The 21,681-nt window shown below is 44.3% G+C and overlaps 1 protein-coding gene across 1 annotated transcript; it reads left to right on the forward strand.

Moving 5' to 3' along the window:
- Window positions 1–4,738: 4,738 nt before the first annotated feature.
- On the forward strand, window positions 4,739–20,734 carry LOC143284981 (uncharacterized). The gene is made up of 5 exons (XM_076592143.1): window positions 4,739–5,469; window positions 8,654–9,041; window positions 9,092–9,256; window positions 10,727–10,913; window positions 20,676–20,734. The coding sequence occupies exons 1-5, from the start codon at window positions 4,739–4,741 to the stop codon at window positions 20,732–20,734; spliced, it is 1,530 nt and encodes a 509-aa protein (XP_076448258.1).
- Window positions 20,735–21,681: the final 947 nt, after the last annotated feature.

The raw sequence follows: 21,681 nt of genomic DNA on the forward strand, positions 1-21,681 counted from the left end.
TGCGGAAAAGAGAAAAAATATATCAAGGCATGCTCGTAAAAATAAATGGGAATGGACTGGAAGTTAAAGAAGTAGTCAATGGTCAGGAAGAAAGAAAAAGGCGGAGATAAAGAGAGCAATAGAAAAGAGGATATTTCCAGCATAAAATCTGCCAAAGGCGGGGATTCTGTTAATCGTATAAAGAACCCTGGCATTCCACGGGGGACTGTTTTTTTTGGGGGGAGGAGGGGTAGGAGTTATGTAACACTGCGGTGATTCCATTAGACAAAGAGAGAGAGAGAGTGAGTGTGTGTGTTGGGGGGGGGGGGGGGGGGGGGGGGAGGGTTGTGGGGGGGGGGGGATGCGTTATAAGGGAGGGAGATCGAGAGATCGACAGTGCCAGGTACGGAGATCGTACTTGCAACAGTCTGTATTTCAAAGAACACACCATTTTTTATCATCAAAGAACGCATGACGATGCATCAACAGAACACACATCAGGGTATCACATACTCTGTCATCATATATCATTCCTCAGCTTGAATCCTGGCACCAAAACAACATTTTACCAAGTAACACGACAGAGGAGCACTGGTCTATCCGTGGCTAGGAATACCCTTGCTGATGGTTACAGCGATGCGCGCACTAACTTATCAGAAAGTAGAGATACCGCTCTAACTTATCAGAAAGTAGAGATACCGCACTAACATTTCAGAAAGTAGAGATACCGCACTAACATATCAGAAAGTAGAGATACCGCACTAATCAGAAAGTAGAGATACCGCGCTAACATATCAGAAAGTACAGATGCCGCACTAACATATCAGAAAGTAGATATACCGCACTAATCAGAAAGTAGAGATACCGCACTAACATACTAGAAAGTAGAGATACCGCACTAACAAATCAGAAAGTAGAGATACCGCACTAACATATCAGAAAGTAGAGATACCGCCCTAACAAATCAGAAGGTAGAGATACCGCACTAATCAGAAAGTAGAGATACCGCACTAACATATCAGAAGCAGAGATACCGCACTAACATATCAGAAAGTAGAGATACCGCACTAACATATCAGAAGCAGAGATACCGCACTAACATATCAGAAGCAGAGATACCGCACTAACATATCAGAAGCAGAGATACCGCACTAACATATCAGAAAGTAGAGATACTGCTCTAACATATCAGAAAGCAGAGATACCACACTAACGTATCAGAAAGCAGAGATACTGCACTAACAAATCAGAAAGCAGAGATACCGCACTAACATATCAGAAGCAGAGATACTGCTCTAACATATCAGAAAGCAGAGATACTGCTCTAACATATCAGAAAGCAGAGATACCGCACTAACATATCAGAAAGCAGAGATACTGCACTAACAAATCAGAAAGCAGAGATACCGCACTAACATATCAGAAAGCAGAGATACCGCACTAACATATCAGAAAGCAGAGATACTGCTCTAACTTATCAGAAAGTAGAGATAGAGATACCGCACTAACATATCAGAAAGCAGAGATACTGCTCTAACATTATCAGAAAGCAGAGATACTGCTCTAACTTATCAGAAAGTAGAGATACCGCACTAACTTATCAGAAAGTAGAGATACCGCTCCCTACTGAGAAAGCACTCCTCGCCACGTCCTCCTCCACAAGGGAAATAAACTCTTATCTCCGTCCTGACCCTAAAGTCATCCTCCCACAATATCCCTGGAAGTAAACACACGGAAACAATGCTCAGTGGGTTACATTCATGTAGGTCACTCTTTCCTCATATACTCTTCATATACAAACGATGATATATTCCATTGTTTGTGCTTTGTGATGAACTCTTAAATAATACAGGTGCATCTTCTCCAGTCCCAGGATTTATATATCAAGTCCACATTGTTCACAGTTGCTTCTACGGGTACAATTTTCTACAGGTATTATTTTCCACAGATACCATACTTCGCAACAAACTGGGTTGTTTTTTTTTTCAAATTCACCAGCTTAACAAAGCTTTCTACTTGCCTTAGATACTTTCAAACTTAAATCGGGTTTTGCAAATATTGATGTTCATGCAGATATGCATAGAAATGATAAAAACGAGTGTTCGTTTTTTTGTTTTTGTTTTGTTTTTTTCTTTTCTTTTTTAAATTTTGATCAGTTGAAAACCAATGTTTAAATCACATCGACATAGAATAAACAAACTCCACTGGCTGAACACCGGCATCGTATCAACCATGTATTCATGTATTGTTTACAGCGCAGAGTATTGCTTACCTGTATTGACTGATCGCACGGCGCACGTGAACGGATATGAAATACTCCGCACTTCTACACTTAAACACAGCGAATGACATTTTCTCTACCGATAGAAAGTGGAAATTGATGTAACACGATATCCGAAACATAGATCCACGAACTGCCTAGGATTGTTTTATGATCTTCAGGATACAAGACACACTTATCTGCCACAGGCAAAATGACGTGTAGGTGTGATCAACGAACACCTGCCACAGGCAGCATGGGGTGTAGGTGTACTCAACGAACACCACCTGATTTCTCCCTGCTGTCTGACCTTTACCAGTATTGTACTGTTTATCGAGACCATGCAGTCAGTCTGTTCTTCGCTTCATACCCTGTCAGCCAAGCAGACCCGTACGTTAAACAATAAGTCTTGGACTTTGAGAACGATGGCGCATCTTTTTTTTTTCTTCTTCTTCAACCGCAAAAGCTACAAAGGCGATTCTTCCAAAAACTCTGGAGTTGAATTGAGAACAAATGGAGGCAGACGAGCGGTCTGAGGATAATGCTTTTGAAACAGCGCAGAAGATTGGGCAGCAAAACAAGAAATTATATACCCATATATACGTATCATTTACTCATTTAGTTATTTATGTGAGCATAGCTAAAGTAATCACTCATTTGTGTATCAAATATTTCCTGTATCGTGTGTGTGATATTCAATACTTATCTGATCATTTTCCTGTCTACATTTGTTAGCATACAGAAACCACTCATTTACCTATTGAATACTTATGGCATCATGTACGTGATTGCAGGAACCACTCATTTACCTATTGAATACTTATGGCATCATGTACGTGATTGCAGGAACCACTCATTTACCTATTGAATACTTAAGGCATCATTGTATGTGATTGCAGGAACCACTCATTTACCTATTGAATACTTATGGCATCATGTACGTGATTGCAGGAACCACTCATTTACCTATTGAATACTTATGGCATCATGTACGTGATTGCAGGAACCACTCATTTACCTATTGAATACTTATGGCATCATGTACGTGATTGCAGGAACCACTCATTTACCTATTGAATACTTAAGGCATCATTGTATGTGATTGCAGGAACCACTCATTTACCTATTGAATACTTATGGCATCATGTACGTGATTGCAGGAACCACTCATTTACCTATTGAATACTTATGGCATCATTGTATGTGATTGCAGGAACCACTCATTTACCTATTGAATACTTATGGCATCATGTACGTGATTGCAGGAACCACTCATTTACCTATTGAATACTTAAGGCATCATTGTATGTGATTGCAGGAACCACTCATTTACCTATTGAATACTTATGGCATCATGTACGTGATTGCAGGAACCACTCATTTACCTATTGAATACTTATGGCATCATGTACGTGATTGCAGGAACCACTCATTTACCTATTGAATACTTATGGCATCATGTACGTGATTGCAGGAACCACTCATTTACCTATTGAATACTTATGGCATCATGTACGTGATTGCAGGAACCACTCATTTACCTATTGAATACTTATGGCATCATGTACATGATTGCAGGAGCGCTGAGAATGGAGCCGACTCACGGATGTAGAAAATGACAAATGGCTGCCATCTCCCTGGCACACTCCTGGCTACGAATTCGGGCAACTTGACAATTTATCGTCCCGTATTACACAACAACATCATCGTGTAGCCGTTCTCCTCCGACCGAGCAGAAACATGGCACAAATACGTCATCAGCTGTTGGTGCTCCTCTCTCTCCTCTTCTCCTCCTTTCAGCACTTCCTGCATAGTGCGCATGCACAAAACAGCCCCACTGATTTCCGGTCCCGCATGTCAAGGTTGCAGGCAACGCGCACTGTGCTGATGAGTCAGCTGGCTGCTATGGTGGAGAGGCGTCACCACGTGCTTCCGGTCAGGACTAACACTGATGCAGATTGCCACCCTCACTGTGGTGAAGCTGCCAAGAATCCTGACAGCGTGTTCATGTCGGGTTTGTCCGAAGTGCACTTGAAAGATGTGGAAGCGTTGAACTCTGCAGACTTTGCAAACTATCTGGATCATGTTGAAGATCGGCAGAAAGGCGATATAACGTCCGGGAAAAACGACTACAGAAATAGCAGCGTGCTTTCAGGCAGACATGAAAAGACCTTTGTTAATCAAATGGATACGGAGCTGTCTTCTTTGAGGAGTTTTCTACACCAGTGGATGTGGCAGAAGAGTCTAGATCAGCACAAACAAAGAAGAACAGCATTGGGAAGATCCTCTAATGATAATCCATTTTTACAACCGAGAAATTCCCAAACGAAAAACAGATCGGAAACGAAGGGAGCAAATGAAAACGGTGTGAGATACAACTTTGGGAATTCTGATGACTTGAAAGAAAATGGTGGGAATCATATCGCCTTCAATTTCGACGAAAAGAAAAAAGAATTGTGGCGTCATTCAGGACAGGCCTCACAGGGCCAGGACCACACGATGTCAGACTCACTTCCACCACTGGCAGACAGAAAACAATGGGACAGTCCGAAGGGAAGTCAGGGAGATGACACCGACCCTCCAACCCCGTCACTGATGTCATCACCACCCGTAGCACAAGCTGCTCCCAGAAAGCGGAGGCCAGGACCTTCCCACCGACACGGGCCAACGCCCGATCCCCTCAGCAAACGAATGGCGGGTGCCTACAACCAGCAGGTGTTTGTCCACGGACACGACGACCGGCGCCGCGTGCTGCTGCCTCAGATGCGGAAGTTCCCCTTCTCCAACATCGCGCGCCTGTCCACGGGCTGCACGGGCACCCTGGTCACGCCGCGCCACGTGCTGACCGCCGCCCACTGCGTCCACAACGGCTTCGGCTTCAGGGACAACCTGGAGAAGCTGAAGATCGAGATCCCCGACACGATGGGCTTCAAGAACTACTACGCCCAGAAGATCACCATCCCCACGGGCTGGCTGCGCGAGGAGCGGAGAGCGTGGGGCGGGAGCGCAGGGAGCGGGAGGAGGGCCATGTACGACTACGCCGTGGTGCACCTGACGCTGTCCGTGGCGGGCCGCACGCGCTTCCTGCCCCTGGCCGTGCCGCGCCCCGAGGTGCTGCAGATGGACTTCCACTTCCTCGCCTTCCCCGAGGACGACCAGCAGCTCTGGCGCTCCGTCTGCCTGGCCTCTCAGCACATGGCCCTGGGCGACGGGAACCTCATCATGACCAGGTCACCCAGCCTGTCTGTCTGCTCTTTAGTCTGTTGTTTATTTCTATCTTATTTTGTATGTATTTGTTTTATTTCATATCTATTGATTCATTTGATTATTTAATCCATTCATTCATCTATATATTGATTTTATTTCATATCCATTTATTCATTTATTTATTTATATTTACTTACTTTGATGCTTACAAACCAGGCGACTAGACATAGCCATATAAAGGTCAGTGATTCCTGCCCGCTGGATCGAGACGTTATGTCGGTCAGGGTCAAGTTTACCTGGCCGTTTTCCCCTCACCATGTCATCTTGTATTTTTCCCGTTCCTGCTCAGAACTCCTGCACATTCTGTTGGTTTTTATTAACATTGAGGTGAACTCCATACATATCAAAGATTTCAGTTTTGAAAACAAATGAAAACGCAAAGAAAGACGGGCGCAATAGCCGAGTGGACTTTCAATCTGACGGCCCTGGGTTCGAATCTTGGTAACGGTGCCTGGTGGGTAACGGGTACAGATTTTTGCCGATCACATAATTATGTGCAGAACTGCTAGTGCTTGAACCCCCTTCGTGTGTAGACGCACGCAGAAGATCAAATACGCACGTTAAAGATCCTGTAATCCATGTCAGCGTTCGGTGGGTTGTGGAAACAACAACATACCTAGCATGCACACCCCCAGAAACGTAGTATGGCTGCCTACATGGCGGAGTAAACAAACAAAATGGTCATACACGTAAATTGTTACCTGTCTGTATGTTTATATATGTGCGTGACTGAAACCTGATTCAATGATACAGTAAACGAATGATAAGCGCCCAATGGTAACTGTTAGTCGGCTCCACCCGGGAGACAGCCTGTTGTGCACATGACTCCGTGTTTGTAAAGCGCTTGGAGCGTGTCCTCCGACCGAAGATAGGCGCTATATAAATAAGTATTCACATCATATCATCACATCAAGGACAAAGAATCCAAACGACATGTAAATAGACAAACACAAAACAAAGACTATTAGAAAAATATTAGCAATGTATCTTTTTTTTTAAAAGAGGAAATGTGTGGTGAAAACTTCCAGAATGCAGAGTCTCTGTAAATAACTGAAATGTGTCTGGGTATCCATGCGGTAGTTAATCGATTACCAGCTTGTTTGAAATCGAAATCAAAACTAAGTACAAAAATGTATATATTGACTTTGTTCACAGTTACCGTAGGTTGAAACTGAATTATCAGTATCAACTGTGACAGAGTAACACGACCCGCGAGTAAAAAGACAATAAATCACTGACTGTTTACATCAGCCGATTGAAAATCGAACCCGGTGGTTAAGGAGACTGCCTGTGTACGCATGCCAGCAGGCACGCCCAGAATTAAGACGAGCACTCGCGCGCGCGCGCGCGCATACACACACACACCACAATGCATGTAAACACACGTAAGCACAAACGCACGCACGAACACACACACACACACACAACACACACACACACACACACACACACACACGCACACACACACACACACACACACACAACGCGCGATGCGAGAGTTAAAAAACAAAGATATCATATACGGCTTCGTTTGACAAGCAGTGTCTGACAGTCCTCCCCCCCCCCTCCCCCCTGTCTCCCCCTCAAAGCTATCAACATTCATAACGGACCTACGTCCACAGCTGATGTGAACACGGAAGGCTTCGTGGGGAGCGGTTCGTGGATATGGTTTCTGTTATTTCTGTCCGAGTTCCACAGCAAAACATCACATTACAGCCATAATTATTGCGGCGGCCATGCTTTCAACGACGAGCACTAACTTCTATGGTGATATTGGGTGCAAGAAGGGGGTGGGGGAGGGGAGAGGAAAAACAACAACAACAAAAGTTCAAAGCAGCGTGTATCCTTTACCGACTCTGCTGTTGTCATGCGCGATGCGGCATGGTCACGATTGGTTAAACCCACACGAAGCTCGTTGATTTCTGGGGGGGGGGGGGGGGGGGGGCAAGGAGAGAATAAAAAGGGCGAAGGTAAAAGTGGGGTGGGGGAGTAAAAAAAAGGAGCGTTACTTATTTTTTCAAATGATATTCAAGATTTTTTTTTTAATATGTAAGTGGTACTCTTCTCCATCATTCCTTTCCTCCTCTCTGTTTTATGTTTGAGGTATGTCCGGGATTCTCACATTTCTTCCCGCGCGCCCCGTTACCTTTTACCACCTTTCTACCCTGCCTCTGTTATGCATCTATTTCTCTGTATCTCATCCACACAAAGTTTACACTGTTCTTTTTACCAGTAACCTTCTCCACTGTTACACGTGCCCATACATTCTCCTCTTTTTTGATTTGTTTTTCTTTTTAATCTGGTCCGAGTCATGCAGTGACAACCCCACGAATTTTCGTAAAGAGTGGTATTCCACGTGAAAGTCCAATTTTTCCTGTTTATCACTACTTTCATTGTGTTGTACTGTCAACGTGTTTCCTGTGTGAAATACTGATGCCTTCCTCGGGCACAGCGCGTGCAACGGAACAGCACCACCCGTATTCTTTCTGACCGTCTGCATGTAAAGTGGTTTTCCTTACAATGTGGATTTTTTTTCAGTAAGATGTTGCTACAAACAGCATTTTATTTGCTGTGGGTTCTTTTTCGTGCGCAAGATGCGTGCTTGTTGCTACAAACAGCATTTTATTTGCTGTGGGTTCTTTTCCGTGCACATGATGCACGCTGCGCGCGTGTACAGTCGCATCCGGAAGACCATCACACAAACTACCACCCAGAGTTTAGTGGAGAGGGAAAACAAACTATCTGGACCCTTGTGAGACTGGTCCTTAATACCTCTTGCTCTCAGGGCGGGCGCTATGGCCACCAGATGACCATGTCAGTGAACCTCGCTCCCCTAAAGTTTCTCCTTTCTGATGAAAACGGGCCAGACGTGCTTATTTCTTTTTCCATCGACAAACAGAAACGTTCGTTCGTTCTTTTCTGAGCCTCTCTTCCTATTGTTGTTTTTGCCATGCGGTGAGTATTATGACGATAAACTTATCTTTTCCCCTCCTTTTGTTTTCTTGTCCTCTTGTCTTCCGTACACTATTCTAATGATTTTCTTTACGAGGGTAGGACGAAAACAGGCCAATAAATGTGTTTGGCATTTTGTTGTTGGTTTTTTTCTCCCCTTTTTCCATCAATTGATTTGGGTTTCCTGGCTTTCAGGTGTGACGCCGCAGTGGGCAACTCCGGAGCGGCGGTGTTCATCCAGGATCCGAACCACGGGGGGCTGAAGGTGGTGGGGCTGCTGTCCAACACCATGCACGTGTCGCACCACCGCTCCTTCCTCCGCTACAGCATCATCACGGCGCTCACCTGGTCCAAGCTCAACCACATCTGCCAGGAGCTGGCACACCTGGGGCAGGTATACAGCGTGTGTCCCCCCGTCCGCTTCATGCGCCGCCCGCCCTCCCCCCGCCGCCAGCTGGAGCTGCAGGTCATCCCGTTCTTCGGGAAGAGAGTTCCCGACACCCGGGGCACAACACAGGCACCCGCCTGGTCCCCGAGAAGTGTTTCCAAGCGGCAGGGCGGGTCAGTGGAATCAGGCACTCCTGTGACAGTTTCCAACAGACGTTGTAGCCCCGTGCGTGATGCTCCGTGCAGGAGGAACAAAGTCCCGTGTCAGCGGAGCAGGTCTGTTGTCAGGTCATCGTTGTCTTCAAGGCGAGTTTCCAGGCGGTCGGTCAGTGTTTTTCCTTGAAAACTTCACCCCACAACACACCTGTGGCTGCTCCGTGGAGAGCTCCCGTCACCCGGAACGGGTCTAGGGTGGGAGGGTGGTGGACTATGGACTATGATGAGGGGGCATGCTTGGCATTCGTCATTTACAAGACTGCCACTAATTGTGAGAACGGTGACGCCTGTACAAGTTTCAGTGTGTTGTCATAATTTTATCTCCCTTCACCAATTCACGTAAACACCTAGTGCCAAGTATTTCAACTGCTTCACATTGTTTAAATGCTATATTTTGGGTGGCACAATAAAACATTTCGAAAACATTTTGTCGGGTTTTTTTGATTTTTTTTTCGTGTAGGTAGGTGAGGGGTGGGGGCTTGGGAGTGGTTATTTTTTCAATACTACGAACTGACTGTCCAAAACAAACTGTAATTATCAAAAACATCATAATTTCCTTTTAAATGCATGCAATGGAAGTAATTCTCCAGCAGTAATGTGTTGGAATAAACGTAAATAATAATGATAACCATAATAATGATAATGTGGAGGAGGGGGACGAGGATAACGAGAAGAAGAATGAAAAGGAGGTAGAATATGAAGAAGAATGGGGATCACTCTGTCCAGAAAGGGAGTTTTGGCGTTTTTAATAAAAGGTAACACAAACATATATATATATATATATATATATATATATATATATATATACAGAGAGAGAGAGAGAGAGAGAGAGAAGCATCCAAGTTCTCAATCACAAGCATAAAAGGAAGAACAAAAACATGTCTTTACAAATAATGGATATCAAAGTACAAGCACGTAAGTGCCACATAAAACAAATTTTGGCCAAAACACATAACATGCTATACCATACAAGCGGACGCATACACAAACGTACATATAATCACGCCCACCCACACGCAGCCCCATCCAAGATAAAGTGTTTAAGTATAAAAGTTCTGTTTTTATGACTTTTAAATTTTTTTTACATCGTTCAACATTTTACAAGTACAGTTCAAGTTTATTTTGCTTGTTCAATTGTTCTTGCAGCTATCAAACTTATTCTCCAGTATTCCAAAGAAAAAAAGCATGAATTATCGAAGTTAATGTTTGGCAAATTTCTTAGGAAAATAGCTTATGGAGTGGGGACATATGATATCGATTGGTGCCGATTTGTTTTCAGCTGCCATTGTGGTTCCGTGGTGAATCTCGTGACTGAAATTCATATTGCCAGGAAAATCATATTTCCCCGTGAAAGTTCAGCAAGAATTTTCCGATGGCGAACTTTCAGTTAGGAGTTTTCCCTGTGACATGTCAAGTTCACAATGAGAAGATTAGAGCTGGAAGCTGTCCTTGTTAAAAACATCTAGAAAAATTACTTCCACACATCGCGATTGAAAATGTCTACCTCACCAGCTCCATGTCTGTCGTTTCTAACAAATATTATGGAGGGGGAAAAGGCCCTCCTAAATTCATTAGTCTGTTCAGACGCATCTCTGCCCCTTTCCATGATGCATAGGAAGCCGAGAATATGAATTACACAAACACATCTTATCCCATTCTTTACAGACCTACGGTATTCTGGTGTACACGATACAGGAACGAAAAAGGTCTACTGACTTCCCGCCAACTCTGGTGTACACAATACAGGAAAGAAAAACGTCTATTGACTTCCCACCAACTCTGGTGTACACGATACAGGAAAGTAAAACGTCTATTGACTTCCCACCAACTCTGGTGTACACAATACAGGAAAGTAAAACGTCTCTTGACTTCCCACCAACTCTGGTGTACACAATACAGGAAAGAAAAACGTCTATTGACTTCCCACCAACTCTGGTGTACACAATACAGGAAAGTAAAACGTCTATTGACTTCCCACCAACTCTGGTGTACACGATACAGGAAAGAAAAACGTCTATTGACTTCCCACCAACTCTGCATTGCTCAGGGAACGCCTTCCTCCCAGTCCTACTTCCTTGGACTTGCGGAAAATTCTAAATTGTCACTGGACAACTTCCAAATAATTGCCACACGGCTTTTTACGGCTTCAGCTACGCTAGTTCACCACCAGTAAAATTACGGCTCCGACAAACTGGACTTTCCCAAGGAAAATCTGAAAATCCCAGCACTTTGAATCAGTCATAATTAATCACGACTGGTGTTTGTGGCTGGCATGGTTATAATTTTTGGACTGATATTAGATTTTACCTTAACCATGGGTGTGACCGTTTTAGGTCTTCTGAAATTTAACTGATACTGAATGACATGATTCGATACTGCCTGAGAACTCGTCTTATTTACCCATCTGACTCGTCTCACATGGTGTGTCTTTTCTTACTGCTTGAATCTGCACTACTTTTTATTCTTTTTCTGAATAAAAGTTATGTAATCTAAACCAACCATTGTGTTGGCAAGTTTGAGTTTCTGCATGCATGCGTGCATTCGCGCACGCACGAGTGTGTGTGTGTGTGTGTGTGTGTGTGTGTGTGTGCGCGCGCGCGCGCCAGCGTGCGTGTGGTGTGTGTTTGTGTGCGCGCACGCGCACGATGCGTACATGCGTGTGTGTGTGTGTGTGTGTGTGTGTGTGTGTGTGAGAGAGAGAGAGAGAGATGGACTCGGAGAGAGGGAGAGAGAGGGAGAGAGAGAGAGAAACAGTCGAACGACATTACCACTGAAAAACACATATATCAATTTATTGAATGAGTAAAGGAACAGTAGCCGAATGCGTAAAACCCAGCGCGGAAACGAAAGACTGTGGAAGGAATCAACCACAGAGCGACTGATAGAACGTAAAGAGACAAGAGACAAAGATACACACCAGTTGGAAGTTTCCAAACCTATATTTTATGAACGCGGCGGCCACATCATATTTTTTTTTTATGGAGAAGATACAGTGAAACACTGGCTGTAAAGCAATTTTCGAAATTCAGGAAACAAACATTATAAACTATTATATGAATATACATGAGCCGATTCTCTCTCACGCACGCACTTTTACAGGTGTTCGTATTCGCGCGCATGTGTTGGTTCTTCACTGCAGCGTCTGTACACAACAGTGATTGTCAGACAGAGTGTAAGCAGGTGTGTGAATGAATACGTGCACATGGCAATAACCGGGTACACAGTCGACAGGAAGGGAAAGAGCTTAACTTTCCTTCTGCCTCACACGTGCAGCCGACACTGTGTCGGTACTGTTGTCACATCTGCACAACACTGTGAACCCTCCACCTCTGACGCACGTGAAATTTGATACCCCACGTGACCTTACGGTGCCGTTACTTTTCAATCGGTATATTTGTTGACTCATTCTTCGTCCTACGATTTTTATAATTTTGTTTGTTTGTTTCTGATTATCATCATTGATGCTGATGGGGTGTATACCTATGTTAGTACCTCCCTGTTGGCTGAACGCCATGTCAGCAAAATCACAATTTGACCACAATTTCTAAGGGCTGTCTGTGAGAAACGGGTCGAATATTTATCTTGACAAAATACTTTATTTCTGGATACAAATACTTACCGTGCGTGTGTTTGTGTGTGTTGTGTGTGTGTGTGTCTGCGTGTGGTGTGTGTGTGTGTGTGGGGGGGGGTCTTTGTTTCTTTTTTTTTTCTCGGGGGTAGTGGGGTGTGGGGGGTTTTGATGGTTGAGGGTATTAACCCAAGCTTTCTGGCAATCACACACGCTTTCCCGCCACCGCTTTCCGGTTGGTTTCTTGTCGTTCACAACAAGGCCATGGGTTACACTGCTGATCAGGCATTTGCTTGGCAGAAGTGTAGCATATTATTGATTTGTCCGAACGCAGTGACGCCTCCTTGAATAACTGAACTGACCTGAACTCATAACTCAAATCTTGGAGTCAAATGTGAGGGAAACGGGAGAGAGAAAGAGAGAGAGGGAGAAACACAGAGAGAGAAGCGGACGACTGACGACTATCATGATGACAACGACAACGGGAATGACACTGACAATGACGCATTTATTGCGTGTCATATGATAAATCATTGCAACGCACCAACCTCGAATCCAACATATAGCAAGCAAAATCATGACGATGTGTGTGACGCATACAGAAAAAAAAACATGTGCAAATAATTGACCCAAATCTTTCCCGTTTGTTGTCGGGAATAACTGTCGAAATGAAGTGAACTTTCTCACATAAAACATTGGACACAAAAAGTTGTTTCGCAATGCTCCGCCCTCGCTTAGGGAGTGTGAAAACGAGATGAAATTAAATTTTGATATCAATATTGTTGTGATACAGCCGTTTCTGTCATATTTATCTGAAAGTTCCTTCGTTTCATTCGTGTTCAAGCATCCATTCACATGCGCCTTATTGAAACTAGCGTTTCGATTTTAGAGAGAATGCCTCTAAGCACGAAAACAGATTTTTAAAAGAGTCCAAAGCAGGAAAAGAAAACAAACAAAAGAAGCACGCGCGCGCGCACACACACACACACACACACAACAAAAAAACAACAACAACAAAATCGTATAACGACCCTGTGTCAGAACCGTCAAGGTCGTCGCTAACATTATCATCATTATCATGATCGTCGTCGTTGTCGTCCCCTTGCCTCTCTCTTCTCGTCTCCCCGTGAGATTTGTGTCATGAAAAAAAAAGAAGAAAAAAAAAAAAGAAGAAAAAAAAAAAACCTCGATGACTTAGGAAGTGTTTTGAATAAAAATAAGGGGGGCCTCCAGCGATTTCTCACACATTGCAAGAAAGCGAAGGGGCTTTATCGCAATCCCACACTTTCTCGTAAATTGCGAGAAGTAATGAATGTGCGAGAAAGCGTGGGACTGCGAGAGGGGAGGGTGAGTGGGGTTGGGATGGTGGTTTGAAGTATACTGGTAACTGCTAGAAAAAGTGCTTTTTCCCATCCCAAGTGCATGATCCAATATTCGAATGTCATACTTATTTCAGACGTTTGTATGCTATTTTTTTTTAGTCTTTCTTCTGTTGTTTGAGTATGTGCAACTATTTTTTCAAAGTTTTTTTTGGATGACGGTATATTGTCTGGAGAGAAAATCTGTTCCTGATTTACTTTAAAAGACTGATATTAACTGTTATCGTCTGCAACAAAAGGTCAGCAAGAGAACAACAAAAGTAAAACGTTATTCAACTGACTTAAAAACAACATTGTTTTTTGTTTGTTTTTTTAGCTGAAAGTAAAAGAAAACCTTTCTCCATCCCTTATGTATTTGCTTACTCGTTTGCTTTCTGTACAAACGGTATTTTCTGTGCTGTCTGTCTGACATAATTTGTCCGAAAAGCAGTTCGAGTTTGTGTACATATTTTCAGTTTTAGACGTGTTCCGCCATTTTCTGAACGCTTGTTTCGACACGTTTTGCGCGAGTTCGTGTCACGCGAGCCTTTGCCATGTACCTGACAACAACTGTGCATGTCAGACAAGAACAACAGCCCGATTCAAATCCGAAACATGGAGAAATCAGTTTTTGATCATCCTCATTACTATGGCAGGCTCTGGATCACGAGGTATGACCAACAAACAAAACAAACAAACAAAAAAAGGAATAAATATATATATGAATTAAATAAGATGGCATATGGACCCCACTGAGGTTTAATTTTGTGCGAAAGTCGGCCATGCAGAGGGCATTTCATCGTGTGACAAAAATACATCCCAGCCACGAGCGATGATCATGACCCGATTCGTCACTCCGGAACATGTTTCCGCGCGGCGGAAAACCCTATCGTGTGACACGGGACTTATCTCTTCCAACCAATCATAACCACTGAGACATATGTTTGATATGTCTATGATCTTAACACATGCAAGGGCAGACAATTCATGTTTATAGCTCAGACAACTCTGAAGGCCATCCACATTGGGGTGAAAACATGTCAGCAACAAAGCCACTCACAAAAGAAATCAGTTAAAACAAGTAAACAAACATGGCAAAAATTAAATTTTAAATAAATTTTATTAGAAAAGAGTGGTGGCCAACACTGTAAAGAACATACTGAAAAGAGCTTGGCTCCCAAACGACGCTACTATATACTGTCCACAGTAAAAAGCTTAGTATGTGGTGCCCTCCGTATGATGAACTGGAACAGACACCACTGAACATTGAGGTGACTCCACAGCAATGCTGGGTCTCCTTTGGTGGGTTACCTTAACGCAGCAGAACAATGCCACAAACTTTTGGATTGTTGGTAGCGAGACTGACTCTGACTATATGGGGCGGGGCGGGGCGGAGACTGGCAGCTTGGGAGTGCCACTGAAAGATTGCAAGTGGATCGAATTAACAGCAGGGCCTAAAACAGGATAGGACAACGACTGCAACACCCCGGGGACATAGCAAACAACAATGCAGTTACTATACACAACGCCGCCTTTTGAGTATTCTCTTCGTTTCCACTGGACACGGATTTGAATTTGTCCATAGTGATACTGAACATAACACAAAGGTTCCCCCGGATTGGACTCGCGCGCATGCGTACGTTGATCATGTGGCCGCCACTCATCACCACCTTACCTTTCCCACCCCCACCCTCAACCACATCACTGCTCTCTGTCCTCCCACACCGTGCCACCCCCACACTTTTCCGTCACCACTGGCGCTGGGTTCGTTACAAAAACGATTTAACACTAACTGGCTTCGTCTTTGTCTATTGGCTCCAGAAAAAGATAAATTATGGCCTTATTATTTCAGTCTGTCCCTTCCTATGACGTGATACGCCATACACGTCCCTAATTACTGACGTTATAGATATATATGTTTGTGTGTGTGTGTGTGTGTGTGTGTGTGAGAGAGAGAGAGAGAGAGAGAGAGAGAGAGAGAGAGAGAGAGAGAGAGAGAGAGAGAGAGAGAGAGAGAATGACGAAAACGAAGATAATCAGTAACCAAGACAACGATCATTTTTTCGATTTTCAATATGCAGATTGCTGAACCCATAACCTACGATCATAATTAGGCATACGTGTTTATCGGCTGTAAACGAACTGGAATTACGTGCATTTTTTTCTTTACAAGATACAAAATTTGTGTTAAACCCATGTCTACTTCTCGAAAAGCACGCGCAAGACCACGTGATCCCTTAATGCTGCGCTGCATGCGCTGTGCTGTGTCGTAGTAGTCCCGCCTTTCCGCCTTGCAATGTAGTTTCTCGTCTTTGAAAATAGGTAATTTGCAGCAAAACCAACCTTACTTGCAATGTAGTTTCTCGTCTTTGAAAATAGGTAATTTGCAGCAAAACCAACCTTACTTGCAATGTAGTTTCTCGTCTTTGAAAATAGGTAATTTGCAGCAAAACCAACCTTACTTACAATGTAGTTTCTCGTCTTTGAAAATAGGTAATCTGCAGCAAAACCAACCTTACTTGCAATGTAGTTTCTCGTCTTTGAAAATAGGTAATTTGCAGCAAAACCAACTTACTTGCAATGTAGTTTCTCGTCTTTGAAAATAGGTAATTTGCAGCAAAACCAACCTTACTTACAATGTAGTTTTTTGTCGTCTTTGAAAATGGGTAATTTGCAGCAAAACCAAACTTACTTGCAATGTAGCTTCTCGTCTTTGAAAATAGGTAATTTGCAGCAAAACCAACCTTACTTGCAATGTAGTTTCTCGTATTTGAAAATAGGTAATTTGCAGCAAAACCAACCTTACTTGCAATGTAACTCTCTCGTCTTTTGAAAATAGGTAATTTGCAGCAAAACCAACCTTACTTGCAATGTAGTTTCTCGTCTTTGAAAATAGGTAATTTGCAGCAAAACCAACCTTACTTACAATGTAGTTTCTCGTCTTTGAAAATAGGTAATTTGCAGCAAAACCAACCTTACTTGCAATGTAGTTTCTCGTCTTTGAAAATAGGTAATTTGCAGCAAAACCAACCTTACTTACAATGTAGCTTCTCGTCTTAGGAATAGGTATACTGCCGCTGAACAAACCCAATGAAATGCTGAAGGAAAATTCCTTAAATGCCCCATCCTTTTTGTTCTTGCTGTGCCATCCTGTCCTGCCTTGTCCTTGATGTACTCTACTTACTGTCCTGTCTCTTGCTCTGCCCAATGCCACGCTGTCTTGTGGTCTGTTGTTCTGCCCTATGCTACGCTGTTCCGTTGTCTCTTGTTCTACCCCACACTACGCTGTCCTGTTGTCTCTTTGCTCTGCCCTATACTAAGCAGTCCTGTTGTTTCTAGTTCTGCCATATACTACGCTGTTCTGTTGTCTCTTGCTCTGCCCTATGCTACGCTGTTCTGTTGCCTCTTTGCTCTGCCCCACACTACGCTGTCCTGTTGTCTCTTTGCTCTGCCCTATACTAAGCAGTCCTGTTGTTTCTAGTTCTGCCATATACTACGCTGTTCTGTTGTCTCTTGCTCTGCCCTATGCTACGCTGTTCTGTTGTCTCTTGCTCTGCCCTATGCTACGCTGTTCTGTTGTCTCTTGCTCTGCCCTATGCCACGCTGTCTTGTGGTCTGTTGTTCTGCCCTATACTACGCTGTTCTGTTGTCTCTTGTTCTGCCCTATGCCACGCTGTCTTGTGGTCTGTTGTTCTGCCCTATACTACGCTGTTCTGTTGTCTCTTGTTCTGCCCTATGCCACGCTGTCTTGTGGTCTGTTGTTCTGCCATATACTACGCTGTTCTGTTGTCTCTAGTTCTGCCCTATACTACGCTGTTCTGTTGTCTCTAGTTCTGCCCTGTATTACGCAGTCCTGTTGTCTCTAGTTTTGCCACTGTCTGTCTCTAGTTCTGCCCTGTATTACGCAGTCCTGTTGTCTCTAGTTTTGCCCTTAGCTACGCAGTCCTGCTTTACCCTTGTCCTGTGCTGTACTGTCATGTTCCTCCTTGTCTTGTCATGTCTTCTTCAGCGCCGTGATGTCCTACACTGCCTCAGCTTTCTCTGTGCTGCGCTCCGTGTTCTGAACTATCAAGTGTTTTCCAGTCTGCTTTCAAGTTTCGAACTGCCTTATACTTTTCGGTCCTCTAAACTGTTACTTGATTGCCACGGTGGGTTATTCCATACAAAAAGTGTTCTTGTCTGGGGGAAAGGCCACATGTATGTGCATACCAAAGACGATTTTTCTCACAGATTTTGGGTGGGTTAATCATATCGTCCGAAAGCCCAACACCCAGATCGCCACTCAAGGGACAGTGGAAGGAGTGAGAAATACTATGTTTCTATCCCTGGCAACCCAGAAGGCACTCACACCAGACAAACGACCCAGCTCTTCTTTATTTCCATGGAACCTCAAGACAATGCAAGTCTATTTTTAGGCAAGGCATTTTTTCGGTCACGCGCAGGCGCTCCCGTGTCATTGTGTGTGTTATAGCTATCTGTTTATCGATATAGATAGATAGATGGATAGATAGATAAGTGTGTATATATATATATATATATATATGTGTGTGTGTGTGTGTGTGTGTGTGTGTGTGTGTGTGTGTGTGTGTACAGACACAGGGATAGTATACTACATGGAAGGTTCTCTATTTCTGTGCCGATCAACAGCAGCATAAGCATTCAAAAAGGGCCAGCTCAATTCCGGCAAAACACCTCCTCTCACTCGGGACAATTACAAGAGGTCCTAAAGCGGAGGAGATCGCGGGAACCGAGCATCGCATTCAAGGTTCACACACACAAACACACACACACACGAAAAAAGAACAAATGTTCAAAGTATATAATTCAGTCAGCCTGGTTTTGTGTGTGTTGATATTCAAAACGGCAGCAGGTCCTTTACAAGCCAGTCCAGTGAAACCTGATGTGCTGTCGATCTATGATTCAGAAACTCATTTTGTTTAATTTGATTTTGCTCCCTTCCCCTAATCTCCGCCCCACCGTCCAAAATACCACTGTAATCTCGGTGAAACACTCCCGTTGTGCTTTCATCCCCGCCCACTTCCTCCGACACGTCAACAGAACTTTCGGAAATAAGTGTCTTCCTGTTGATTTATCTCCCTTGTGCCCAAGAACTAACGATTAAAAAATGCTGCCCACTTATATTCTTGTATACTAATCCAAGTAAAAACGATTAAAACTGCAGCTCACTTATATTCTTATACACTGATCCAAATCAAAATTGAAAAGAAAAAAAAATCCGCTACACATACATGGAATTCTAACCTCAAACCAGACTATGTTTTACTAATGGTGTATAATAGTAACACCGTCTTTGGTACTTGAAAATACCCTGGTGTTGATTTCATTTCGTTTTAAGATAATTTAAAAAGTGCCATTTTTTCATGCCGGTATATACATTCGAAACGGCGACACTTTTTCTTTACTTGCGAACTCATTATATAACCCGCATTTTAGTTGGTCTTGCATAAAACAGTATTCCAAACTATATGAGAAAACTGTGATTTGCAACACAGCCACGCACGCGCGCGCGCGCGCACACACACACACACACACACAGAGTGAAGCCAATTAACAGACACCCACAAACAGGAATATAGATCCGAGGTGGCCGGATGTGGTGGCGGCATTGCTTTTTATGGTCCTGACATTTGGTCAACGTGTCCAAAATGGCTGCGTGCCCTTTGAGACCGCTGTCCTCTCCCGTCCCCTCCCTCTACAGTTCGATCGCTCTCTCTGCGCGCGGGCGTATGTGGGAGTGTCCACGCGTATGCTTCACGAGTGGTGCTTGCGCGCGCGCGCGCGTGTGTGTGTGTGTGCACGCGCGCGGGTGTGATGTGATGTGCGATTGTGTGTCTGCGGGATGCGTTCATTGCGTTTCGCACTCAAGTGTGTATTACGATGTGAGCGCTTGTCTGTGTACGTACATAGCCTACGAGTGAACGTGAGTGCGTGTGTATGCGACTGACAAACACACACACACACACACACACATCACAGAGAGAGAGAGAGAGAGAGAGAGAGAGAGAGAGAGAGAGAGAGAGTGAAACTAAAGAAGACTTTATCATTAATCAACAAACTGTCGCCATCTTCTCTGAGAACAGCCGTACTGAAATACCAGAGCCAGATGCTCTGTTCCCCCATTTTCCGCAGTCTTTGCCAACCAAACTGTGCTTTTCGTTGAGGACACGGCGTTAACTTTAAAACCCCCCTCCCACCATCTTGCTAATGAGAAAAAGTCTGCAACAACAACAAGAACGTGAACAAGTCTCAGTCTAAATTAAGCCCATGGTTGTCAAGACAACCGAGGGGGGAGGGGGTGCAGCAAATCAAACTATACCGCTTTCGGCCCAGCCGACAGTGATGGGACAATGTCAGGGCGAAGAACTGTACCCGTCAGCAGCACTCAAGCAGACAATAATCATTCCCGTCAATACAGAGCTGACCAATTATGGTTTCCCTGTTCAAGTTGCCGGCCGGACACAGACCATAGACACTACAGTTCCTGTTTGTTGGTGTGTGTGTACAGACCGAACATTGAGGACCAAGGTGTTCACGTCACACAGCTTCCTTTACCACTGACTTCCCACCGCTTTAGGGCTGTCCATTTCGGGATGGCCCACAGCTCTCGGTACAAACCCACACTGTCAATGAATGCAGTTATTCCAGTGCCCTTTTTGTCCCTCAACAGGAAACTCCAGGGGTCCGTTACAGGATGAGAGGTTCGCCCTCGGCATGCCTGGAGACTGAACTGGTGACTGAAAAACCATTGTCACAACTATCACGCTCACTGGTGTCTGAAAAGCCATTGTCACGACTATCAGGCTGACTGGTGTCTGAAAAGCCATTGTCACGACTATCACGCTCACTGGTGACTGAAAAGCCATTGTCACGACTATCAGCACGATTTTTCACAACTTACCACCCACTAAATGTCGCCATAAAATGGCACTTACATGATAACCCCCTCCCCCACCACCACCACCCATTCTTTCCCTCATCACACTTCTTTCGGTCCAGGCCAACACCCGTCTCCGCTCCTTTGGCTGAGTCTTTCCCACCCAGCCCATTTTTTCCAGTGCCTGCCTTCCAAAACACAGACCACCCAGCCATACACACACGCGCGCGCGCAACCACACACAGAGAGAGAGAGATAGTACAACCCAATCACTCAGAGTCACAGTCACACACACACATGAACAGCCACACACATACAAACAAGGTCATTTCTCTCATCGATCATCGCCACACTGGCACAATATCCATAATGTTTCTCCTCAAGACGGAATGAGCAGTGTTCACAGGACGTGGACGTTCATATTGCTCTGCCGGTCACACAGAGTAGTGGAGGGGAACAAAAATTAATGTGGACATAGTTGCACCACACACACACACACACACACGCTCTCTCTCACACACACACAACTCTGATGGTTTACGGCGATGGCGGCACGTGTCACAAGTCAGTCGAATTTACCCTCAACTATCCCAGATTTCCGGGAGGGGAGAGGGGGGAAGCGAGCCCCAGAAATCGAATGATTGTTCTCAGCACAAATAAAACACATCCTCGTTCAGCGTGGTAGATGTGAAACGGGCTTGTATTGTCAGCCTTTGTGGACCTGTCGTCTGCTGAAGGTGGACAGCGGAAGGTGAATTTATAATGATCATGGCTATTGTATTGTTACGTGTTTGTTTGG

The sequence above is a fragment of the Babylonia areolata genome, chromosome 8 (assembly GCF_041734735.1).
Source record: "Babylonia areolata isolate BAREFJ2019XMU chromosome 8, ASM4173473v1, whole genome shotgun sequence".
Lineage (NCBI taxonomy): Eukaryota > Metazoa > Mollusca > Gastropoda > Neogastropoda > Buccinidae > Babylonia > Babylonia areolata.

Coding starts and splice junctions, on each gene's coding strand:
- LOC143284981 (XM_076592143.1), top strand. CDS start 4,739: ATGTCAGACTCACTTCCACCACTGGCAGACAGAAAACAATGGGACAGT. Junction 5,470..8,653: donor GGGAACCTCATCATGACCAG/GTCACCCAGCCT, acceptor CCTGGCTTTCAG/GTGTGACGCCGCAGTGGGCA. Junction 9,257..10,726: donor TCACCCGGAACGGGTCTAGG/GTGGGAGGGTGG, acceptor CATTCTTTACAG/ACCTACGGTATTCTGGTGTA.